General features: G+C 37.5%; 1 protein-coding gene across 5 annotated transcripts in view; it reads left to right on the top strand.

Annotated features, from left to right (window-relative positions):
* LOC139951846 (uncharacterized) overlaps positions 1-27,505 on the top strand; it is a 112,517-nt gene that overhangs the window by 51,187 nt on the left and 33,825 nt on the right. For 4 of the 5 annotated variants that reach the window (XM_071950930.1, XM_071950922.1, XM_071950917.1 and 1 more), the window contains 6 exons: positions 3,126-3,347; positions 14,529-15,208; positions 16,839-16,949; positions 18,730-18,878; positions 26,145-26,301; positions 26,963-27,050. In XM_071950930.1, the coding sequence (XP_071807031.1) occupies positions 3,126-3,347; positions 14,529-15,208; positions 16,839-16,949; positions 18,730-18,878; positions 26,145-26,301; positions 26,963-27,050 (1,407 nt within the window). Of the gene's footprint in view, positions 1-471; positions 634-3,125; positions 3,348-14,528; positions 15,209-16,838; positions 16,950-18,729; positions 18,879-26,144; positions 26,302-26,962; positions 27,051-27,505 lie in introns of all 5 variants that reach the window. The other variant, XM_071950938.1, reaches the window with a different exon arrangement.

Here is a 27,505-nt window from a genome sequence, read left to right as displayed (position 1 = left end):
GAGTCTTTCTCAAAGGCTAAATGTTTTATTGTAATTGGCTAATTCCATCACAAGGTAAGGAAAGGATGTGTTTATTGAATGTAATACTCATTTTAGTTGATTATTACATTTTTCACAACCTTGTGCCCCGTCCCTGGCTGCTTTCACATAGTTTTTGTAGCCTTCCTTGTTCAAAACTAACCATCAAGTACATTCGACATCAAATGTTCCTAATGCACCGAACACTTGACATGTTTGCATGTATGGGAACTAGCTTTTGAAAATGAAACTAAACAAGCTGTTGCAATGTCATGGAGCACTTTGGCATTTTACGCAGCTTAAAAGCTAGTACAAAACTGCATAGAGCTTGCATAGATAGCTCTATTGTTTGCTTTCATCTGCAAGTGTTTTTTGTGTTGCATTTTTATATGAATTCCGCATGCAGACTATTTTGAGTTTTTCCTTTGTCTTCTGCTGCATGGCCCATAATAGGAATCAAAGTGAAAACTGAAGCTGAGCTGCCACTACTAACAACTGCTTCTGTTGAGTGTGATGATGAGGATAGAGTACGTGTAGATAGTGTTTCAGATGTTACGCACGGTGACAGTGACATTGACAATGACACTGACAATGAAGAGTGCATTGTGAAACCAGGTAGGTAAAAAAGAGTATTATGCAAAGTATGGTTTCAAAGAAAGCGTATCCACTTGATACATGCCTTTTTAAATACCAAAAATATCTGTGTTGGACGCAGGTCCCAACTTGTTTAAGTTTGGCTGACTTTTTGCTCTTCAATTTCCATTCCGGCGTTGACCTGTTGAGGCTTCTTGGCCCACAAAGAGAATCACATCAGGGATTGAAATTGGGGGAGAAATCCAATAGACTTGTGGCTCAAAAATGTTGACTAGACCAAAATTCTTTTTAAATGACCAGGGGTTGATTTCACGAAGGGTTGAGACCAGTCTTATCTTGGGTTACGATGACAAGTCCTAAGTTCAGAGTCAAATATAGCAAGAAAACATTTTCTGACTCACGTTAAACATGTGTTTTTATTGTTTATTTGAGAAATTGCCAAGACATGTACGAGAAGATTGATTTCAGTTCTATTTATGGGTTTTAAAGACACTAGACACTATTGGTAATTGTCATAGACAATTGTCTTCTCCTTTGGTGTATCTCAACATATGCACAAAATAACAAACCTGTGAAAGTTTGAACTCAAGTTGGTCGTCGAAGTTGCGAGATAATAATGGAAGGAAAAACACCCTTGTCGCACAAAGTTGTTTGCTTTCACAAAACAGAGGTCTCAAAATCAAGTAAAAATATTTTAGTGGAAATTTCTTCTTTCTGAAAAACTATGTTACTTCAGAGGCAGCCGTTTCTCACAATGTTTTATACTATCAACAGCTCTCCATTGCTTGTTACCAAGTAAGTTTTTATGCTAACAACTATTTTGAGTAATTACCAATAGTGTCCAGTGCCTTTAGGTATACTATTATTATGCCAGTAGAACTGAAAGGTGTTTTTATCAAACAAAGTCAAAATTTGAACATTGTTTTGTAATTAAGTAAAAATTACAAGATTGCTGGACTTGTCTGGTTCTTATTCTTATTCTTTATTTGGCCAATAAACAAATACAAATACAAGCAGACAATATGTCAAATAGATAATTATAAGTACATGTTCAAAAGTAAATACAAAGCAAGAAAAACAATAAGGGCACAGGAAATTATAAAACAACCCTAATGTGATGGCCAGGATCAACAAAAGTATAATTAAACACTGTAGCTCGAAAGCCTGTTAATCCAGTCACATAGGGAAGCAAACACACTATATAAAATACTCTCTTTGGAAAATAATAATAAATAGAAATAAATATTAATATAAATAATCTGTTTACACAAAGTACAAATTAAAATAACAAAACCAAAACCAGAAATTAGACAAGCAAATAGCAAATAAATAAATAAACAAATAAATAGTTAATTAAAACAAATAAATAAAAAGTATTAACAAATGAATGAATAAATAATTAGAAAAGTACATGTAAAAAAGAGATTAAGCAACAAATAATTCAATGAAGGGATGGATTTAACAAAAAATAGGTCAATCAACAAAAAAGTTAATCTTAAAGCAATTTCACCTTTTCCACTTAAACTCTTACATCAATAAACAGATGATTAAATATGAATAAAGCAATCAAAACAACAAAACAACAAAACATTAACGAAAATGGTTAAAACTTTATGGGACTGACACCAAAACTGCAGGGTGAGTCAAAAAGAAGTTGACCAGGATTGGTGATAATTTTTAAAAACAAACAAAATGACAATCATAAGTTCAGTAAATCATATATTTAATAAGCACTCTCGCCTGCTTATTAGACAAAAGAATGAAAGAAATTGATAATTCCTATGAGGAGTTATGTCTGTTTCAATAAAGGTATTCATTTTGCAAACTGTCTACGGAGTACAAATGAATGACATTTTTATACACCCTTTGTTATTCTTTTCAGTCAAGCATTAACATTTCATGGACAGCTACAAACACGCGTGCTTTCAGAAAAACAGGCATAACTTCTCTGAGAAATGATCAATTTGTTACATTCCTTTTGAATGTCAGTTTCATGCCCTGTGCCACAATGTACTTCCGAAAACCAATTCTTTGTTTGAAGAAATACATATTATACGATACAGTCACAGGAAACTCAAAGGATTAATTTTCTCTGGATAGACACAAAATTGACAGATGCATACGTGGATGTACATGCGGGATGCTGGCATATCTTTTAACTTCCTGTGGTCTTTAACAATATATAGGATTTTCTTCTATTTCTTTTTCAGGGGGGGGGGGGTGGCCAAATGTGGTACGTTGACCTCGTGTCAACATCCCATAGTACTTCCCACCTTTGTTCATTTCCTTGATCCTGGCATAATGCTGTTTTTGTGGTGGACATTTCCTATACATGTAGTTGATAGTTATTTAGACATAAGTACTAACTGCTACATTGGCATCATAACTGCAAATCCTGGCTGCTAACTTCTCTTCACATAAATAGTCAAGTCTCTTTCCAACTTTCATCATCATCATCATCGTCGATGCTCATCCAATATCATCATTCCACCCCCGAATGTCATCATTTTCAGGGGCAGACATCGGGAATGGTTCATCAGTGACTCCAGAGGGAAGCGTCATCCCACTGAGCCAGAACCCATTGTTGCTCGTGCAAGATGAGACACCGATGCCTGAAATCCAGCGACGACGCTCCAGCTTGCACGACGATATACACGGCACTACCAGTATCAGCAACGCCCGTGGGTTGTTCCAGAAGGCACTAAAGGTCTCCTCCAGCGAGCCTTTACAAACAAGTAAGCAAAGAGCCTTAAAGACATTGGACTCCTTTGGTAACTGTCAAAGACCAGTATTCTTATTTAGTGCATCCCAACATATGCATCAGATAACAAACCTGCCAAAATTTGGACTCAATTGGCTATCGAAGTCGCAAGAGAATAATGAAAGAAAAAACACCCTTATGGCACAAAATAAATGTGTCTACTTTCAGATGCATAATAAAAGGCTTCAGCTGAATTCTTATATTATTTGAGTGTAAAATTACCTTTCTCAAAAACTTATGTTACCTCGGAGGTAGCTGTTTCTTACAATGATTTATACTGTCAACAGCTCTCCATTGCTTGTAAACAAGTATAAGTTTTATGCTAACAATTATTTCAAATAATTACCAATAGTATCCAGTGCCTTATAATTACCATAGTATCCACTCCCAGTGCCTTTAAGAAGACTTGGACACATCTATTTAAAGGGAAGGTACACGTTTGGTAATTACTCAAAACACATATTAACTTAAAAATTGACTTGGTAACGAGCATTGGAGAGCTGTTAATAGTATAAAACATTGTGAGAAACAGCTCCCTCTGAAGTAGCATAGATTTTGAAATAGAGGTAATTTCTCACTAAAATTATAAAATACTTCTAGCTAAAAGTCTTTTATTCCTATCTGGAGCACACAAATTCGTCCAACAAGGGTGTTTTTTCGTTCATCATCTTCTCAGCTCCGATGACCAATTGAGCTAAAAATGTTCACTGGTTTGTTATTTTATGCATACGTTGAGATACACCAAGTGAGAACACTGGTCTTTGACAATTACCAATAGTGTCCACTGCCTTTAAATCCCGAAAGATGCCCACCATTGGTAACTAATGACAAAAAACCTGGCAGATACAATTTTTTTAAAAGGAAGTGCCGATATTCAAGAGTTATATATCTTGCTGACATACTGCCAAAGGTAAGAAAATAGCATTTGAAGGCACCCCCCAAAAACAACAAAAATCACATATTATTCAGTGGTCACAGTCGACATAAGCTCACATAAATATCCCTGGAAAATGGTTGACCCCACTACTTAAAAACCCCCACACCAAAACAAAACAAAAACAAAAGATGAGAGAAAGAAAAAAAGAACGGAAAAAGTGTAAAATCTTTGTGGAAGCCTCTTGCTATATAAAGATGGCAATTGTAGAAAACATCCTGCGGCATCATTGTTATTATTAATATTATTATTATTATTGGTTTATTAAAAATGCAAACATGGCGGCCAAACAGCCGAATTGCGGATGCATATATACAAAGAGTAAAAATACAATAATTATTACTATAAATCTATTAAAATCATCATCTCATCTTTTTGCTGGTTGTTTTTATTTTTTATTGTTGTGGTTTGCTGTAACACCATGTTTACTTGCACTTTGCCATGTAGATTATGTTCTTTCGAAGACTTCTCTTGCTATTTATTCTACTGCCGCCGCGGGAAAACCAAAACCAAACCTTATTTATTCTTCTGAAAATGTTAATGACATGTAGTTTCTCTTTTAGTGAAATGTGTTTTTCTTGATTTTTTTGTTTAATCACTGAGAGACAGTTGTGCTCCCAACTTTTGGGTTTTAGGAAACATCGCCGTGGGATAGCATCGTCAATTTTAACATGCAGAATAAAGTATACCGTAATGGTACAAAAAAAATACCCATAACTACTCAAGTTTGTTAAACGAGACTCATATGGGACACGGGTACCATGCATGCATCTTGAATTTTTCTCAAGCAGTCCCAAAGTAACGAGCCAAAATGTACCGCAATTTACTGTGTGAGAAGATTTTAGCGAAGGTAAAGGTAAAAAGTTTAAGCAACTGATTGCAAGCTGCTTACCACATATTTGTTAATGGTCTGATTCTAGCAGAGTCTTTATCAAAGGTTAAAGGTGTTGTGTCATGCTTTGGGGGCAGATATTTCTGATATTTAGATCTTGATCTAGAATTGTCAGGTGAAAGTGCAACAGGTTACCTCTTTAAGCAAAAGAGACTAATTTATCTTTGCTAATTTCACTTTCTTTTGTTCAGTGGCAATATAAGTATCCTACCAAGAATGGTTTATTTGTTATTTTTTGCCCTATTTCCTTCTTTCATAATCATGTACATCGGCAGGCATTGTGTCAATGTTAAGTTACATTTTGTCTGCTCAGGACTATCATTGGTGCCATTTGTGTGGGTTTCTTAAAATTGCTTTTTGCATATTATTTCAGAGCTCCTTGTAAATGGTGTTTGTTGATCAAGAGTGATCTTCAAAGTACTTTTTTGGTAAACAAAACATTAACTTTCTATGTGATAGATGTTAAATTTGCATTGGGGATAAAGAATATTAATTTTGGTGTTTTTTTACCCATACACCAATGTGTGTTAGCACTGTTTACTCGGTACTTTCCCGAGTCCTGTGAACAAATATCACAGGCATCTTACTCGGGTGGGATTCGAACCCACGACCCTTGCAATTCTAGAGCAGTGTCTTACCAACTAAACCACCAAGGTTGCCCGGTAGTGTCCCGACCGGGACTCGAACCCACACACTGCTGATCAGAAACCCCAGAGCTGTCTGGTGTTCTTATCCGCTCTCTGCCACGACACACCTCAGTAAAGGAAGTCAATTGTTTCATGAAGATTAGTCACCCCCAAAAGATTGAAAATGATTTGGCAAAGTATTATATCTGCAGCTAAAAATAAAACACAACAACAGGCACCCTTACTTCTGGGCCAAGTTCTAAATTGCAATGATTTACCCATGTGACAAAGGGGTTTGGTATCTTTTGGTACTAGATCAAGTCTTTGGGCCATACATGAATCCCTACTCACTATGAATGAACATGTACATGTATGTAATATAATTTACAGGTAACATTTTCAGCTTCATTAGTTGTCAAGTTTTTGAGGGAAAAAAAAAGTGAAAACCACAAAGCAATTTTTCCAGGAAAGTCGGGTGAATATACCTTTACTAGTTAATATTGTGTACATGCTAAAATCAAATAATCGTTTGTCTCCTGAGACAGAAATTATTTCCAGACATTGTTTTACTCTTTTCTCATAAAACTACAGCACCTTAACAAGTAATATTGTAAGAGAAGCTTTCTACCATCATTATCTTCAAACCTTGTAAGTTAATGTCAACCTGTGGATATTGTGTTTTGTTTCCTACAAAAAGTACTCAAACCATAAGACTTAAGTAGTCAGGATTATAGTTAGTTTCTGAAAGCTCTGGTTTGATATGAAATCTGATACAGGTTCTACATCCATGGTTATATTGTGTATTTATGTCGAAAGATGGGAATGAATGTGTTTTCTAAAAACAATGAACAGGTAATTTAAAAAAAAACTTTTACTCGGTGGAAAATCTGTGGATTGTGAAGTTTAAACAAGTAAGAAGAGAACTGTTTTTGTCTGATACTGTCAAAGTAAAGAAGATAGCATTTGTAGAGCTCTCAAAATGACTAGTTTTTGTTTCAATTCCACAAGCAAAATAATGATACAAATTTGTGCAAAAAACAACCAACAAAACAGCAACTTTCACTGTTTTGAATGAATCATGACCAATGAATTCAATGAAATTCCCACTGGTTGGCTTTCTTGTTCAAGTTTCCTAATCCCTCTAAGCGCAAAAAACTTACTAAGCACAGAAAAACCTTGCTTAGCAGGAACATCTTAACAGCCGACATTCCTCAAAGTTGACATTCTTGTGACTGGTACCCCACTCAATTTTCGCTTAGCAAACTAAGCAGTATTTTCTGCTCAACAGCTTCATGAGATTGGGCCTTTGTTTGTTTACTGTCAAAGGATTTGTGAATTAATTTATTCTGTCAAAGACCATTGATGTACTTATTATGCTTCAAAGTCATGAGGCGTACGCATCATCAGTTAAACAAAAGTTATTGACCCCAAAGTGACCCCACCCTGACCCTCTCCCCCCCCCCTCCATCCAGCATCAAAAAACCACATCCTACATGTAACTGTGGTTGGATTTCAGTGTCTATAGCACCATCTTCCTCATGTGTTTCAATTCCCCCGGATGACGTCTTTATTAAGAACAGATATATCTGTTCTTAAGACACCCCTTGTCTCCTCTCTGGCTCCCACTTTGCTGGGGGGGGGGGGGAGGGTCCTCACTCCTAAGAGATCCTTTCTTTCATCAGTAAGTCTTATAACTCCACTGCCCTTGTTATTATTGTACTCTTTATGGTGACCCATTCAAGTATCTTTGAATGGGAGTTGAACCAATCTTAATCGCTCTTCATAAAACCCCAATATGACCATTAGGCCTCTCCTTGTCTCTCCTATCCCTAGTTCCTATCCATGGCCCCTCCCCCCCCAAGTTTCATCAATTATGCCTAACATTTGCTATATGGCCCTTTTTCGAAACCACAGCGTCGGCTTCAGGTTCGGCTCAGGCTAGCTTGGCCCTGCAGTTGTTTTGACAATTAGGCGTGCCTATTAGTACTGCATCGATTAGGCAAGACCCTTATGATGATACTTCGGTCATTATTCATCATTCATCCCTATTTCTTAGCCCCCTCCCATCCATAATCTTTGAATTCCCTCCCTTCTCCAATGGCACGCTTCAACCCTGCCCCTTCTCATGCTCGAATTCCACACTAATGAACAAATTAGCTCCCTGTCAGATTGTATCAACTTGCCAACATTAAAACGTGGTCCAATAATAATAATAATAATAATAATAATAATAGTAATAATAATAATAATAATAATAATTATAATAATAATAATAACAGCAAATTTTTATGTAGCGCATTCCACAATAACCGTATCAATGCGCTTTACATTAGTGCCCTGGTCATAGGGCCAATAACAATAACATACCTTTAATGTTTCGCCGCTCCCTTGGGAGTATACAGCCCTGAGCTGCCTGTAAGGACCAATGACCCTGTTTACACCTAGGGCCATATAACCCCTTCCCCTGTCACCCATCTACACTTTAATGCCTAAAACCCCCACCCCTAGAACACACTCAAGTTCCACCCTTGAGTCAACAGTAATGAATAAGGTCTAAAGAGGGTATGTCAATAGACAATGTTCTGGAGATCAGATAACTGGACTAGATCAGATAACTGGACTGTCCCACTAGGGGAAAGAGCAGTCGCCCTTGGATTATATGACTGTGAGTAATCATATCTGATGCCCAAGAGCTGATGTAAAGTGTAGACATACAGACGTAGTTGAGCAGCTTGCGGTTCAGTAGTGTGTGATATACCATGATATGCAATGGCTACAGTACGAAGGCACTCTGGGACCAACCTTACCTAAACTACTAGCAATGTGAAAGCCAGACTTGAAACCCAAAGTGTCCACACTGACGTAGTGTACACCACTATTACTTCACTTGAACAGAGTCAATCTCTAAGTGAACATCTCCGTCGATCGGGGGTCTTGTGGATTGTTCTTGGATGTTTGTTTTTTCTGTTGGATCTGGAATTATAACTTTATAATGCGTAGGATCGCTGGAACCAGGGGCAGACTGCCTGCGTGTAAGTAAACAATCTTTTACAAGGTTTGGGTTGGGCCCCCTACATACATGTACCTCCAAGACCTCATCTGAAAATATCATCCATTTAATAATCTCTTCTTAAAATCCAAGTGTCTCTATCTGTTACCCTTTAGTTTTGTACATGCGTCCCTCGACTCTCTCTCAGAGCTGGGCCAGAGTTTTGCAGCTCAGCAGAATTAGTGGAATAGTCTTTCGGACAACATAAAAATTTTCTTCGTGTACTTATTTGTCTCTATTCTCTAACTTCTCTTTTGTTCATCCCGAAGAGCGTGGAGACTTCTCTGTGATGCGCTGTACTGTATACGGGAATGGTTCATTAATATTTTGATTTTCATTTACATAACCTCACTCACTTCCTCACTCAATCGGTTGTAGATGATTTGCTTATCAACTTTTGCGAGTGAATAGTTGAATAATATTGCCCGGATTGTATGTGTGCGGCTTCCTTCACTATATTATCTAAATTTGGCAAGGGAATGTTTCACTGGGGGGGGGGGGGGGGAGGGGGGGCATTGGCTGAGTCACCAACTACATTGTACCACAGTTGGACGGATAGTTTTGATTTATGTGAATGACAATTATGGCATAACTCAATCTCATATGGGACTGTGTGACAGCTGGTTAAATGCATCACCTCCTGGAAATTTGAGTTTTATATAGAGAGATCTGAAAATAGGCAGAAATTCTATTATGAGAGTGTAATTTCAATCAGGAATGAGCTCGGTTACAATTACGTGCAAGGAAAAGGAAAAGCCATGATTTATTGGTATGATTACATTGTCAAGAGTGCTATTTGGAAATTGTTTTGTTTTGTTTTTGTTTATGAAACTTAACTCAAATAAATTGTAAGATTTTAATGTTTTCTAATGCTTGTGTTACCTTTTTTGAAATAGTTGCGCGGTCAGACTTGCATTTGTTGACAAAGGAGTTTGTTTCTCCCTTAATTTAATTTTCTCCCCAGTCTAGATTTGTCTAGATTTTTACACTGTTGTTGAATTGGTGTTTATATTACTGTGTAATGTATTCAATTAAATCATGATAATTAGTATAATTTCGGTTGAGTTTGGATGTGCAAAAAAAACTTTATGGATGATTTTACTTTCAGGGTAAAGCTGGTTTTGTTGAAATTATAAACATTTCATGGCAGGGATTTTTAAAAGACAGGAACAAACAAAAATGGAGGGGGGGGGAAATAATATGGAGCTTTTAATTATTTTGTTAACACATTTTTATTGAATAATACAACAATATTGACATATAGGGGGCCGATATGCAAGTTAATAAAAAAAAAAACTCATGAAAAGAAGAATTGGAAACCAAGAATTTTCAAGCCCTTTTACTAGACCTGTTGACATGGTCTTTCCCAAGTTGGGTTATTATTATTTGAATTTTTCTTCATAATAAATTACAGACAAAAGAGAATTGGTAAAACATTAAATAGTTATGGAGTAGGCTAGACTGAGGCGGAAATGTAGAATGATTGTTCTTTTGAGCTCCAGAACAAAACACATTGAAAACTCATTGGGAGTAAAAAAAAAAAAAAATTGTCAGACCAACCTCGAAATTACTTCAAAACAGTTCAGACAACCATTAAGGCATATATCCACAAGAAAAATCAAAAACATTAAAATAAAAAAAGAATTGATTACTGTTGATCAGTATTCAGCATTAAAAATCCATATTATTATTATCATTAAATAAATTATACACAAACAACAACGGCAAACCAAGTAAACCACTTAAATGTCTGCGAGTGTGTGTCCCATGAATGTATGGATGCATTGCATTTAAGTCAGCCTTGATGACGAGAGGATGAAAAGGGGGTGACTGGACTGGAGGGGGTGGGGGGGGGGGTGGGCACCACTGGCTGGGTTGTGATGTTCCTGAAGAGTCATCAAGGGTGCAACTAGCCACGATAATGTAGGGCAAGGTCACACAAATTGGTGACAAACATTAGTTCCCATGTGATCATCCTGGTCATAACCCCTTGACGCCCCCACCCCATCATTTTCTAATCATTTGAGTTTGGTATGGCAAAATGCCATGAGTGCAAGCCTACATGTAAGTGTCAAGACTGGGACTCAGAGCCACGCTCTGCTGGTCAAATACAACACAGCTCTTGACCAATGGGCTTGGGCCATTGATTCTTACATTTTCACCATTCATTCTTTTGACGAGTAAATTCACTCCTAGAAATATCATTTCCATAGACCTCTTACACTGGCTGCCCTAGCTGAGGTCAAACAATGAATATCTGCACATGTGCACAAGCCATACTGAACTCTCAGCCAATGATAGGTCTTCATATGACCTCAGTGGAGGAACTGTGTGGGCTTGTATGCAAGTGATCTTTAAACCGGTGTCGTACTTCTTTTAAATTCAACGCAAATAATATTGGCATAACAATTCTGTCTGGCACTCCTGAACAAAGACGATGACAAAATCAGACCGCCAACAACAGAGCTAGATAGCTCAGTTGGTAGAGGATAGTTAATCCAGATTGTCGCAGATAAAACTCGAAACTTGGGCAAATATCCAAACCTACCTTTAAACATTGTCGAACTGAGCATAAATAAACGACAGATAGAACTCAAAGTAAAACAGTTCAGACAGTTATCCTCAAACTGATTGTTGATTTAGTTTTTACCAGAAACAAAAGGGACTTTTTTATTTGAATAACTTTCTCTGAAACTCGGCCCAGTATGTAAGTGAATGCCTTGGAACACAAATAATGCTTTCTTTCTGTTTCACTTCGAATCAGAAGAAAATACTCTTCAATCATAAACTTGATGCCACTTGTCCTTTGTTATACTCCTTAGAATCTTAAAATCCAGGAGTTATTCAGGGTGCGTTCATTTAGCTTCCCTGGGTCGACTCCGGTGTGTGGAGTAATAATGCTTTCTTTCTGTTTCACTTCGAATCAGAAGAAAATACTCTTCAATCATAAACTTGATGCCACTTGTCCTTTGTTATACTCCTTAGAATCTTAAAATCCAGGAGTTATTCAGGGTGCGTTCATTTAGCTTCCCTGGGTCGACTCCGGTGTGTGGCGTTTTTTTTCACCCGGACGAACTTGGGTAATTATCTGAACACGTTCGTCCTGGAAAAAAAACCCCACCACACACCGGGGTCGACCCAGGAAAGCTAAACGAGCGCACCTTCAAATTGGGACTCAATAATAATATACTACAAAACATTTTACATGTCGCAGTATGCAGAATACCTCTACATGTACATGTATGCACAACACAAAACATAAAACAATGAAAAAGAAAATAATATTGAAGAGCTCTAGGCAGTTTGACAACGAGTTACCCTCATTTCATTTCATTTGATCTCGATTCAAGTTGTAGATTTTTGGTCAGCAATGGCTCTCACCCCCGTATTACTTGAATGAGTTTATATACATGTACTCCTAAAATACAAATTCAAGACTAATAAATACATTGTATATTTAAAGTTATAATGCAATTCACATTGCATGCAGTGAAGTGTGTAACCGATCCAGAATTCATATTTTCTTTGCACATACTTCCTGGTTTCCTTTGATTACTGCATGTTCAAAGAAAATACTGCATCATTGAGGTTCATTTTTGTAGGATGTTCATAAAAGTTGTATTTGCAACCATTGTGAAAGGGTAAACTGCAAATCACTAAGTCATTCATAAACTTTGGGGTGTGAGCAATGCAATGATAAATTTACTAAAGCATACAACCTGTGATCACTGGATTGAACGTGCCTGCGCTCAACCAACTTTGCTACTCAGACCTAATATTGGCAGTTTCCTATTTTTTGGGCAATAGACCTTTCCTCATTGACCTTTTTGCAAATACTCGGGCGCGCGCGTAAAGCTAGGAATAAGGTGCAGTGTGGTCTAGCTGGTGATCAAATTTGATCCATAGCTATCCCACGATGCACGTTATTCAACAGTTTGCGCTTGCGCAATTTGCAAAAAGGTCTATGCACATGACGTCTTGTGAGTAGGTTGCCCTCATCAGCTAGAGGTCAAGAGGCGGTTGCTCATTGGCCCATAATGCGCCTTTTATGCATTTAAACAGCTTTGCATCTTACCTCTAAGGTGGTGGCTAGATGGCATCGTTTATTAATTGATATTTTAATACTATCATTATTGGAGCATACAAATGGTTATCATAATTGTAGCTGATTGTAAAACCCTAAAAAGTAATTTTTATCCCAGAGGCAATTTATCTATTAAAACAAAAGATTTTTGGTCATTGGCCCCAGGTGCCTCATGCATAAACAGATGCATTTTTCATTGTTGCATCATAATCTTACCTCTAAGATGGTGGCTAGAGGACATCGTTTATTATTACTGATAATTTTATACTATCATTGGAGCACAGAGTATACAAATGCTTATCAAGCGTTGTCGCCGATTGTAAAGCTCCAAAGTAATTTTATATCCCAGAGGCAAATTATCTATTAAACATAGGATTGGTGTTCCCTTATCTTAGTCAATGGATTGCTCTTACAAATGCTTTGATGTACATCAAGACCTAATGCAGTGTGCTGTGCAAGTCGTTTGTTAGTTTTGGGAGTTTTTAGAGTCCTCTGTTATAATGATTAGTGAGAGGGATTTAAACAACCAAGCAAACAATGTCATATGTTGTCCTGTATTTGCTCATCAGTTTCATAGTGTAAAGGTTGAAATTTAGAACATTAAATTTTTACAATTATACAAAACCTTCAAATATATCCTTTAAAGATGAACTTGAACAAAGTTTACATTACCATGTTATTGTTCCTTATAGTTAGAGAAAGGTTGACCAGTGTGTAAAGATTACATTGAGTAAAACTTGATTGAAATGGCTTTATTTTAGTGAACAAAACACACATTTTGATCAGTGTCATGCAAAGAGTTATATATAAGAACTTGAGGGCGCACTGGTGATGCTTCTTGCACAAACGCGACAGGACCGCAATGAGACACGCGCGCCATTATGTATGCGCGTTGAATACGAAGTTCACGCTGGAGTTTGTGTTTATTGAACGCTGACGCGATGCTGTTTTGTCAACTTACAAAATGGCCGCACAAACACACGCTAAGCAGTGCCTGTTTGTTCAACTTACAAAATGGCCGCCTGCGCGCATGCTGGGGCGCGTATATACATGTAGGTTAGTGCACCCTCTAGTTCTTATATATAACTCTATATGGTGTTATGCTAGGCAAATTTGCTTAGTTTATTGGGAAAAGAAACCTGGGGCATGGACGGCTTGCGGATGAGGCCAATAAGTCCCACATGTGTACCTTGCAGGAAAATGCTGTATGTAAAATGGACCATGGACTAACTTGTTTTCTGGGGCACTGGTACCTCAGTGTTGAATTCACGTTTAATTTTTATAGACATTTGCTAGTGACAATGCAGTGCGCTGTTTTGCATTTTTTGGTATATCATCAAAGCTTATCTAGTAAATTATGTTCTTGTATTTGTTCTTCGTTGATTGACATTGCCATTGTTTTGAAACTGTGGTAAATATAACTGAATCTGAACTTTAATTCAAAAGGCTGATACGTTTTTTTTATCAACATTGATTACATTTTGCCTTTAATGATCGTGACCCTTATTTTAAAAAGACAATAAGGAAGTATAACAAGCTATTTTCTTTTCGTTTCATCTTTATCTTCCAGCTGAGAAACCACCGGTTCCCACCAAGCCTAAGATTTTAAAGAAACCAATAGCCGCAGTGAACAACAGTGCCACTACGCCGATTGTGAAAAACGGCCAGTCAAATGTGTCCCCTAAATTAGAGTGTCCTAAGAGACACAACGCGGCCAGATTCAACCCTTCAAAACAAGAAACACCCATGGAGAGCAATAATATCTACGACGATGTATACCAAGAAGCGCCCTCGCCGCCGGACACGGCCATCCCCAAGTTAAACAGGTCCTCCAAAAAACTAGAACAGTTCTTCGGGCAAGAGGTCCCCGAAGCTGGCGACGATAACTCAGCGACGACTAACGTTGGAAAGTCGATAAAGCGCCTGAGCGATAAGGATGGACCGTATGCGATCATACCGATTCCGGACGTGGATAAAACGGCGGCTAAGAATTCGAACATCACCAACGGTAACGGGCAGGCTGTTCTACGGAACTCTGGCGGTATGTCCAGTGGGGATTCAGGCGTTCTCATGCACAGTGATCTTTTGGGACAAGAGAGGAAACTACGGACTAGGGATCGGAGGATGTCGAGGCGAATTCTGAGGAGACAAATGAGATCGATGGACTCTGATTTTGCCGAGGATTCGGATGATGATGAGCCAATCGGGACTGCGTCAGATTTTGACTCGGATGCTTCTGAGGATACATTGGTGAGTTTAAAGGAAAATTACAGAGTTGGTAAGAAACAAAATCGTGAAGATCACAGATTTACACAAAACTTGCATGGTCTATTGACGACGATAGTAGAAAACATCCCTTGAAATATTTCTGTCTGAAATGTCATTGAGGAATAAATAAAAACTAATTTCCCAATTGGCGTTTATTGCTCAGTGAGCGTTTTATTGTTTTTTTAACGATGTCATGCAAAATGTGTAATCGATGTTTCATGTTTTTCTCGGGACCCAGATGGACGATCAATCTCGAACTTCTATAGGTTTGTCAGTTTATAGTGGATAACATAAAGTGCTTACGCTGCCAGCAACTGTTAGCAAAAACCGAATCTGTAATGTTCTTTTACAGTCGTACATTAAGCATCCTTTGGCTTTTGAAAGACCAGCAGCCGATTTCACGAAACTTTACGCAACTGCGTAAGTCCACTTGCGCAACGTTTATGAAGAAACTTGCGCCATAAATGTGCGTAAGTGGACTTACGCAGTTGCATAAAGTTTCGTGAAATCGGCGCATGCTGGGGTCTTATTTATTAGAGCTGCTCTTCAGGCACCAAAATATAGCTCAAGCACAATTAAATTGTGGCTACCAGATAAGACCCCTTGCATCATTGGCTGCCATTGCTGAGGTCAAAGGTCAAACAATGGAAACCTGAAGGCAGGAATTGTTTTGCAGATTTTTGAGGATTGGTTTCTCCTCACGAATGTTGCGAACAGAGATGAAGTTGCTACCCACTGTCACTCTGCTCAGTGTGGATGGATTCCAAGTTTCTTTTTGAAAATACTGTGACAGTTTTGTTGTTGTTTTCTCAGCAAGGTAGACACTGTAATCAGCAGAAACTTTCACGTGTGAATTTAGTTTGTATCTTTCTTTATAGTTGCCTATTAATCAGCGTTACGTTGGCAAGAACTAATTCATGACCCGACCTTTGAAAATGGTGTTCATATTGACCCAAATCTGGGCCCAATTTCATCATAGCTGCTAAGCACAAAAATGTGCTAAGCATGACATTTTTGCCTTCATAAAAACAGGTTTTCCAACCAAATTTCCATGTGGCTTTCAGGTTTAGCCAACAACAGCTGAATACCAGTAACAGGCAATATCCATCAAATGGAAATTTTGTTGTTAATCCTGTTTTTACCAAGGAAGAAATTTCATGCTAAGCAAATTTTAGTGCTTAGCAGCTCTATGAAATTGGGCCGTGGTTGATGTGGTTCCAGTGCAGCACCTGTACTATGGGCAGGGCCCAATTTCATGGCTCTGCTTACCGTAAGCAGGGAAATCTGTGCTTACGGCAAGGGTGCGTACACTATGTTACTAGGCATTCTAGGCGTACAAGGCTTGGAAATTTGGCGCTTGCACATAAGCAGGGAATCTTGATCTTAAGTGCAGAATTCGGCGATAAGCAGAGCCATGAAAATGGGCCCTGATCTCCTGATTAACACATTGCAAAAATGTGAACTTTTTCAAGAAGAGACTAAAAAAAACATTTGTACACGAGGAACATTTTCTATGTAATAGATTCTTCTGTCAAAGCGCCTTTGAACGACTACTTATGGATACCGGCGTTAAATCATTGATTTTGATTGATTGAATGATCTGTCTTTGTAGGAGGATGTCATACCTGAGCCAGTTCAATTCCTGGATGATACCCACAAGAAAGCTTATGAAGTCCTCACAACGGAGCGGACATATGTTAAGAATTTGTACCTCATTGACCAAGTAAGCTCATCTTTTCATTGTTGCTTTTTTATCAGGGGTTAGGAGATTTTAGTTTAAACTGTTTAGGGCTATATTTTTGGTTAAAGGGAAGGTACACTGTTGGTAATTGTCAAAGACCAGTCTTCTCACTTCGTGTATCTCAACACATGCATAAAATAACAAACCTGTGAAAATTTGAGCTCAATGGGTCATCGGAGTTGGGAGAAAATTATGAAAGAAAAAACATCCTTGTTGGACGAATCTGTGTGCTTTCAGATAGGAATAAAAGACCTCTAGCTAGAAGTCTTTTATTATTTTAGTGAGAAATTGCCTCTTTCTTAAGAACTACGTTACTTCAGAGGGAGTTGTTTCCCACAATGTTTCATACAATCAACGGCTCTTCAATGCTAGTTACCGCGTCAGTTTTTAAGTTAATATTTGTTTTGAGTAATTACCAAGAGTGTACCTTCCCTTGAATGCTATTAAACTAAAAATGTGCTATTCTGTTTTTGGGGTGGTGTGGGCTATAAGCCCTTTTCACATTGCAGCAAATACCCAGGAGATGAAACCCCAGTAATTTCCTGGGGAGTTTTGACCCTCTCGCCATCTCGCCAAACGCGTTGGTCTTCCATTGCTGTACACAGATCCTCCCATTGCAGGCCAGATTCCCAGCAAGAGGTGTACCATCCGGAGTATCAGCTGCCTTTGTTTTTTTTATAATTAAGACCTACATGCAGATCATAAAATACAAGTTCATGGATTGCTGGCATGAAGGTTAGAAACAAGAATAAGGAAATGGGTTTCTGGTGATAAGTTGCCAAAAGGTTTGTTTTGGAGAAGTTTCAACTGAGATGCATTCCAGCCTTGTTGTGGTTGATGGCGTTGTCTCTCATGATGAGCCAATTATTTAAATCTAGGATGGTTCCTTGTCGGATCATTTTTAAAGGCACTGGACACGTAATTTGGTAATGGTCGACGACCAGCATTCCCACTTGTATCCCAACATATGCATACAATAATAAACCTGTGAAAATTTGAATTCAATTGGTCATCAAAGTTGCCAGATAATAATGAAAAAAAACCAAAAAAACCTTGTCACACGAAGTTGTGTGCTTTCAGATGCAAGTTGATTTTGAGACCTATTCTAATTCTGAGGTCTCGAAATCAAATTCGTGGAAAATTACCTCTTTCCCGAAAACTAACTTACTTCAGAGGGAGCCATTTCTCACAATGTTTTATACTGTACTATCAACCTCTCCCCATTACTTGTCACCAAGTAAGGTTTTATGCTAATAAATATTTTGAGTAATTACCAATAGTGTCCAGTGCCTTTAAACAAATGCATGCCAGTATTTATATATCCGGGTCTGTTGTTTCTAATGTTTTTTTAAACTTGTGTCTAGGTTTGTGTGCACTGTTGACTCTTTTTTAATCTCTAAACAAACTTTTACATTTTAAATTGCTCATGGTTCAATGTATATAGATGGATTATTGGCTCAATTGGTCATCCAAGTTGCAAGAGAATAAAGAAAGAAAGAACACTCTTGTTGCACAAATTTGTGTGCTATCAGATGCCTAATACAAGACTTCATACAGCTGAAGTCTCTCACTGATTGAGTGAGAAATTACCCTGTTTCTCAAAACTACATTACTTCAGATGGAGCCAAAAAGGACACTTTCAGTATAAAAAGTATTACATAAGAACTGCATACTATTAATACTAATTTTTTAATTTTTTATGCTTCATTAGAGTTGTTTTGGGGTCAGAATTCACATTCACTGATATATATTTTTTTGCCAGATCTTTTTTGCCCGAATCACACAAGAGAATCAGAAGCATAGCTGGTTCCCTCCCACTGTACCCATGGAAATATTCTCCAACATCTCAACGATATACAGACTCCATTCGGATGTGATCCTTTGCGCGTTGGAAAAACAACTCAAGGAATGGTATGTTGATTTTGCATTAGATTTTATAGATAAGTATACGAGGATCATATGGGGACAGTAGCTGCGTGGAATGCGAGTCGTGGAATGCGGAAATGAGCACCTGACTCAAGCTCTGAAGATTCTTATCAGCAGAGAGTGGGTTCGAGTCCTGGTGATGGAATTTTCAGCAAAATACTTTACCATAGTAAACCAGTACAATAAAACACTGAAATGTGTGTTGGATGATTAGTGAACACACAAGCAGATTAGTATTGATTTAAACTTTTAAAATGAACTGTATAGACCACTTGACCTGTGACATCACATATTTACTAAAGAGCCACAGAGCATGGACTTTCCTGCAGGCTTGATTTGTACACAGTCCAATGGAAGAAGACATAAAATCCTACATGTCATAATTCCTTTTTTTCCCTTTTTTTCCCCTATCAACTTTTGATATGATGAAAAAGGGCACATCTCAAAACTTGTCCAGCTTTTACTTTCATAAATCTTTGATTTATGTGGAAATTATGACACAAAACGTCAACTTTCCCAAAGGACCAGTGCAGTATCTTGCCTGCCAGAATACCCAAAGAATGACAAGGTCACACTTATTGTAAACCAAATTCACATGGTTTATAAAGATAAACAAATAAACATACAAGATATACGCAAGGGTGCGCGGCTCACAAATCCTCCGCCATCGACCCCCCTTACATTTGGTTAGGACTTTAAGCTTAGGTCCTGTGAACGGTAGACAAATTCAGCGACGTTTGCAAAGCATTTTACAGCATGGTCATGTTAGGTTTACAGCGTGGTGCTGTTCCCATTGGACTTTTTAGCAGCCCTGTAAAGTTACCGTGGCTGTGCAGAAGTCTTTGGCAACCTCATTAGGCCTGTTTTACATCACAGTCGCGGTAAGTTGACATGGAGGACGGTTAACCGTGTGTGTCTCCATTGGATTTAAGTTTGTCATTCTACAGAAAAGTTGCGGTGCTTTAAGAAAAAAAGGTGAATAGTAACACGGCTTCAGTACTTTAAATAAGTGCATGACACCACAGACAGACAGAATGGTTTTAATTTCTCCAAAGCTCTGTAAGTTCATGTAGACCCCTTGAAGGGTATTGTGCTCGATAACAAATAATGAAAAGCAAATTACGTAAACAAGACTCAAGCCAGCTTTAAGTCAGTAATCTTAAACGGTGTGCAGTTATTGCTCATGATCTTAAGGCATGAAGTCATCAGCATCAAGGAAACAGAAGTGAGGCCACAAAGGTCGTAGATCCTGTATGTCTCATATTAGGTAATAGGTTTAATAGTACCAGGTGATTGACGTCTTATAGGGTCGCTTGACGTGGTTGATAAAGGGGGGAATTAGCAATTTTGTTTTCTTTAGTATAGAATGGTCGTCCATTATAGAAACCGATACCTTAAAATGGCTTGTTGTTAGCCATTGATACAGGGATTATTATGAACTCGTGTATGGAGAGAGTTTCCGAGCAATAACCCAAACCAAGTACAAATTACTTCACTAACAAATTTGTATGCAACAGTTCAAAGGCAGAGAACCATTAATTTTATGCATTGTAATTATTCGGCGTGGGAAACTTTTTGGTCAACAAAATTGGTATTTTCTTTGAGATGTACTTCATCTCTGGGGCAAAATTTGATGGAGCTGCTTTAAGCAGAATGAATAACTCGGCACAAATGCTCACCAGAATAAGGTTACCAGCCAAAGTACCCCATTCCCAACATGTACTATCTGTGACTGGTATCCGGCTTTCTTTTGCTTAGCAGAAAAAGCAAATCTTTGCTGGGAGGGAGCTTTTGACCTTGCAGAAAAAAATATTGAGCTCTTTGCTGTGGCCATTGCATTGGGTGTGATAAAGTGCTAATTATTATGAAATTGTGTATACCTTGAATGGGAAATATCAAGAACAGAATGAATTAATCTTTCCAAATAAAGAGGTGGTGTGGCCCCCTCCTCGTAAAAAAACAAACAAAAAAAACCTCAAAAAAAAAAAAAAAAAAATCCTGAAAACAAAACAAAACTAGCTTTGTAGCAACTCATGAACATGCTCATGTTATAACTTTTTCCCCCAAGGGAAAAAGGAAATGAAAAAGTCCTAGGTTTTTGCTCAACTTTGACCCTGATGGTTTAGTAAGATGAGAAGGAAGCGTACATGTACCCCCGCCGTATGCTAAAGCCAAAAACTAAAACCCACAGCCAGACTATATCCTACCCTAGACAGGAAACGGACACAGCATTTTGTTAACGTGCTTATCAAATAGTGTGCCATGAAGGACAACAGGGATGTGGTGGTTTTTTTTTTTCTTCTCTGGAGGCCATAGTCTAAAAGAAAATTGTTTAAAGTTGGTGTTAAAAACTTGTTTACAATGATCAGGAATAGTACTATGGTATCTTTTTGAAAAACCATCTGCAAAAGCATTACTTTTTTAACACTAGCCAAATCGCCCTAATTCTGCAGAAAGCACACTGAAACTAAACCATATCTTTTTAAATTCATGTTCTGATGAAAAAATTGTGAAATCTCCTTAATTATTAAAAACTTTTCCCCTGTTATGAAACTATTTATTTTAATTAAGGTTTTTGAATGAACAGGAATAGTACCACACAAATCATTTTGAAAACCATTTGCAAAAGCGTTTAAGACTAGCCAACTCTGCCCGATTCTGCGGAAAACTCTCTGAAACTAAACCATATCTTTTTCAACAACTCCTGTTCTGGTGAAAACATTAGAAAGTCTCTCTGATTTTGACACTTTTTTCCATTTTACAATTTTGTTTTTAGGGTTTTTGAATGATTAGGAATAGTACCATGAAAATCTTTTTAAAAAACCGTCTGCAAAAGCATTAGTTTTTTTAACACTAGCCAAGTCTCCCTAATTCTGAAGAGCGTTCCCCGAAACTAAACCATATCTTTTTAAATTCATGTTTTGATGAACAAATTGTAAAATCTCCTCAAAGGAACACGTTGCCTTGGATCGGACGAGTTTGTCTATAAAAAAGTGTTTGTAACCGTTTGTTATAAAATGCATATGGTTGGAAAGATAATTTAAAGTAGAATACAATGATCCACACAAGTTTGCCTCGAAATTGCGTGGTTTTCCTTTTACTGTGCGAACAAACACGGTCGGCCATTTATGGGAGTCAAAAATTTGACTCCCATAAATGGCCAACCGTGTTAGCCTACGAGGTAAAAGGAAAACCGTGCAATTTCGAGGCATGTTTGTCTGGATCATTGTATTCTACTTTTACAGCATCTTTCTACCCATATGCATATTATAACAAACGCTTTTCAAAGACCAACTCGACCGATCCAAGGCAACGTGTTCCTTTAATTATTAAAACTTTTTCCCTGTTATGAAACGATTTGGGTTTATTGAAAGATCATGAATAGTTCTATGAACGCGTTGTTGAAAACCATTTGCAAAAGCATTCTTTTTTTATCACAAGCCAACTCTCCCTGATTCTGCAGAAATTTCCCTACCAATAAACAAATCTTTCAATATTCTTATAAACAAATTTGAAAATCTTTTCGATTTTAGGCACCTTTTTTCCATTCTTTAAAACTTTTTAAGGATTTTTAAATGATCAGGGAAAACCATCATCTGCAAAAGCATATCTCGATAAAACTAGCCAAGTCTCACTGATTCTGCAAGAATTTCCCTGCAAATAAAGCAATCTTTTCATGCTCTGATAAACAAAAAAGTGAAAAACTTCCTCATTATGGAAACTTTGTCCCCATTAGGTTGATTGTGATTTTAAATATCTTCCTGATTGTTGTGAAAATTCTCCCTGAACGCAAGTAGGAAAATGTAGGCAGCTCTGGCAGTGCCCAGAGCCTAATTGTCCACTTGAGCCTAATTATCCAACTAATTACTGGCTGGGTTGATTCAATTTAAATTGTCCCTCTTAGTAAAGTTTGTATCAGTTATAACACGTGACCTTAAATTGACCTTTGGGAAAGTTCAACTTGTGACCAAAATAAAGTTCAGGAAGTTAGCGTTGAACTTCGTGTTAGCCATGCTTGACAGCAGTTATTGTTTCTAGAATATTTGTTGTTGTTTTGCAGTTTCTATTTCATCAGGAGTACAGTTTAAAGACAGTGGACTCTATTGGTAATTGTCAAAGACCAGTCTTCTTACAAACCTGTGAAAATTTGAACTCAATTGGTCATCGAAGTTGCAAGATAATAATGAAAGAAAGGAAAAAAAAACCAACCTTGTCACACGAAGTTGTGTGCTTTCAGATGCAAGTTGATTTTGAGACCTATTCTAATTCTGAGGTCTCGAAATCAAATTCGTGGAAAATTACCTCTTTCTCGAAAACTAACTTACTTCAGAGGGAGCCGTTTCTCACAATGTTTTATACCATCAACCTCTCCCCATTACTTGTTACCAAGTAAGGTTTTATGCTAATTAATATTTTGAGTAATTACCAATAGTGTCCACTGCCTTTAAATAAATGCATGCCAGTGTTTATATATCTGGGTCTGTTGTTTCTAATGTTTTAAAGACACTGGACACTATTGGAAATTACTCAAAAAAATTATCTTCATAAAACCTTTCTTGAGTACGAGTAATGGGGAGAGGTTGATGGTATACAAATATTGACTGCTTCGAGTGCTATGGTTAAAACTATGACTCCCGAGGTGATCCCCGGAGCGTTCTATTTTCCCTCGGCTTCGCCTCGGGAAAATAGAACGCTCCGGGGATCACCGAGGGAGTCATAGTTTTTAACCATTGCACGAGTAAAAGCAGTCAATATTTGTTTTATAACACCCCAAACATTTCTAAATACTGTACTATTATTATTAAGTTACAGACCTGAATGCTACAATCCACGGGCGACGCGAATACAGATTGCAAACACTTTTACTTACTGTGTTGCATGTAGTGTCGTGCAATCCGAAATGGTTACAGACTATTAATTTAGAATCCTCGTACACGCAACGGACGTCCGGGTACTGCACACTGTGTGCTAGTCTGTCGGACTAGCGCACGGCGCCGCGTGCTAGTCTTCGGACTAGCGCATGGCAAACCGACGCACTATCACACGGCCGTCGTCTAGCAAAACTAAGACATGTCATGTGACGCGCTCTAAACCAATGAGCAGGCAGAATACTTGCAAGGGGTGTTATAATATAAAACATTGTGAGAAACAGCTCCCTCTGAAGTGATGTAGTTATCGAGAAATCAGTAATTTTCCACCAATTTGATTTCGAGACCTCAAGTTTAGAACTTGAGGTCTCGAAATCAAGCATCAGAAAGCACACAAATTCGTGTGACGGAGGGTGTTTTTTCTTTCATTAGTATCTCGCAACTTCGACGACCGATTGAGCTCAAATTTTCACAGGTTTGTTATTTTCTGCGTATGTTGAGATACACCAACTGTGAAGACTAGTCTTTGACAATTACCATGAGTGTCCACTGTCTTTAAACTTGTGTCTAGTTTTGTGTGCACTGTTGAATCTTTTTTAGTCTCTAAACAAACTTTTACATTTGCTAATTGCTCATGGTTCAATTTATATTGATGGATTAGTTTCTTGTATTTTTAATATTACAAATTTTATGGGTTTAGGCCCTATATATCTTGGTCTTTTGTTTCTAATGTTTTAACATTTGTATCTACTTTTTTGTTTGCATTGTTGAATCTTTTTTTTATGTCGATTATTGTTCAGTTTAATAGTATTTAGCCTATATTTTAATTGGTCTTGTTTTTTTGCCTTTAGTTTTTATTTTTAGGCGCATTGAGGAATCTTTGATTCATAATGCACCTTATTAATGCTGTTTATTATTATTATTATTTATAATGATGGTATTATGTATTGAACTTAGGGCAATGAAGGGGACTGAGTTTTTATCAGTCCCTGCTTCCTGACCGCCTGGGTTTTCCCCATGAATAACTTTCTGTGGTTTTACTTCCACGTTTAAAACAAACTATCTACTTTGTCTTCTTACTGGATTCTTGGCTTGTACGGTGATTAAGTTCATTTTTCCTGGGAGTCGTTGGCTTCACAACCAGAATAAATAAAATAAATAAATAAAATGAAAGCGTGCTGAAATGTTGTTACTATTCTGACATCTGTCTTTATTTACAGGGAAGTTACACGTTCGGTAGTATCTCTAAAAAAATATTAACTTAAAAACTGACTTGGTAACGAGCATTGGAGAGCTGTTGATAGTATAAAACATTGTGGGAAACAATTTCCTCTGAAGTAACGTCGTTTTTGAGAAAGAGGTAATTTTTCACTAAAATAATAAAAGACTTCTAGCTAGAAGTCTTTTATTCCTATCTGAGAGCACACAAATTGGTCCAACAATGGTGTTTTTTTTTCATAATTTTCTGGCAACTTCGATGACCGATTGAGCCCAAGTTTTCACAGTCTTGTTATTTTATGCTTATGGTGGGTTACACCAAGTGAGAAGACTGGTCTTTGACGATTCCCAAACGTGTACCTTCCCTTTAAAGGACCATGACAGAATTTTTTTTTTTGTGCTAACAATTAAACAGCTGCTGGCAGTGTATTAGCACTTCATGCAATCCACCATGTACATAAACTGACAAACCTGTACAAGTTTGAGAGCGATTGGCTGTCTTGGTCATGAGAAACTAGTGATAAAAACGATTACACATATTTGCATGACACCGATGCAAAAAGAAAATTTAATAATTGGTTCACTAAATAAATCGCTCCAAACGTGAAATTTGATTTTCTCATCAAATATGACTTTTCAGACAGAAATATTTCAAGGGATGTTTTCTACTATCATCATCATTAGACCGTGTATGTTCTATTTAAATCTGTGATCTTCATGAATTTTATTTCTTACCAATTCTGTAACGCTCCTTTAAAGGATTTGGGTACTTTTTGTAACACAAAACACAATGCTCACAGATTAACATTACACTGTTTGAAGATGATGGTGTAAAAAGCCTTTCTTCGAATATATACTTGCTGAGGTGCTGTAGTTTTTGAGAAACAGTAAAACAAGCTCACGAAAACACATTGTACATGCTAGAATAATTGTTGTGACTTGTTATTCTGTTGACATTGTGTTTTGTGTCCTACGAAAAGTACCTAGACTGTTTAAGTGTAAGAACAATCATTTACAGCATAGTGCCCTAGTAAAACTTGGACATAACTGTTGTTTTTAATTCATTCTCTAATACCTAAACTAAAATAATACATGGTTTTATGCATTTAGTAGTGGAGAGACCTGTCTATAAATTATAATAGAAATATGTTTTTTTTTTCATTAGGGAGACGAATCCATGTTTAGGGGAGGTATTGAAGGACAATGCACACTTTCTCAAGCTCTACTCCTTCTACGTCGGTAACTTTAACCATGCCATGAAACAACTCAATTCGTGGACGTCTAAAGTGCCTAAATTTGCCGCAGCTATATCGGAATTGCAGGTGAGTAAGTTTGTCAACCTTAATTAGTCTTTGGGGGAGTTTAATTTTGTTGTCGTAGTTCTGATGATTTGGGGATGAATAGATGGACAATTATTTGATTTTGTTACTATATGAAGTTTTGGATCTGAGTCGTGGGCTGTGGGAAAAGCAGACCGGTACAGGATTAATGCTTTTGCGATGTGGAGGAGAATGCTGAGAATATCATGGAAAAAAAACCAAGACCAATGTCTTTGTTAGAAACCAGATAGGAGTAGATAGACCCACCTTGTTATCAAAAATTAACAAAAACAAGCTTCAATACTTTGGTCACAGATTCAGAAGAGAGGGGGACAACCTGGAGAAAAAATTTTTGCAAGGATGTGTTTCAGGTAGTCGTACACGTGGCAGTCAAACCCTTCGTTGGACAGACGGAATCAAAGAACTCACGGGCTTATCAATAAACGTTGCATATCGATCTGCACTGGATAGACAGAAGTGGAACTCCATCCTAACCAGGGTCACAAAGGGTCAACCATAACTCTTAGGGCGAAGATGAAGTTTTATCATTCGGAACTTATTTCCATCACAAACCAATAGGGAGATCTCTGTAAAACTTACAAATTCACGCAACTTTTGTTTTGGTACACCGCTCATATTTTTTTTCTCCCACCCTTATTCACAGCAACTTCCAGAATGTGGGGGTCTCGCTCTCCAACATCATATGTTAACTCCAGTACAGAGGATACCCAGATATGAACTCCTACTAAAAGGTATGCCAACTGGCCGGCTGTTGTTTTAATGTTTTCTAATATGTAATTTTAAAAGCACTTGAGTGCAATCTCCTTTTTATTTTATGTTTATAACTATATTTTTATTGTTGGCAGGGGTCTGGTGCCACACATCTCAAGATGACAGTTTATATACTTTTGTATAACCTTGACAGCCCCAGTCTAACTTGTAATTATTGTGTATTATGTATAAAGGTTTAAAATAAATAAATAAATGAATAAATATTTGACAGCAGGAGAGTTTCTTGTCAGGACTTTGTATTTTTCTGGTTTCTTTTTACACAAACTATTCAACGAAAGTTATAGATGAATAACATTCCAAAGAGCCACTCCAACAGCTTTATTCCACATGCTTGCATCCCTTTGGGACTCCTTGCCTGGTACACTTTTTAGGAAGGAGTTTGCACAATTAATGGAAAAAATAGATGTATTTGGGA

Source organism: Asterias amurensis, chromosome 2, assembly GCF_032118995.1.
Source record: "Asterias amurensis chromosome 2, ASM3211899v1".
Classification (NCBI taxonomy): Eukaryota; Metazoa; Echinodermata; class Asteroidea; order Forcipulatida; family Asteriidae; genus Asterias; species Asterias amurensis.
This window is presented reverse-complemented; position numbering and strand designations above follow the sequence as displayed.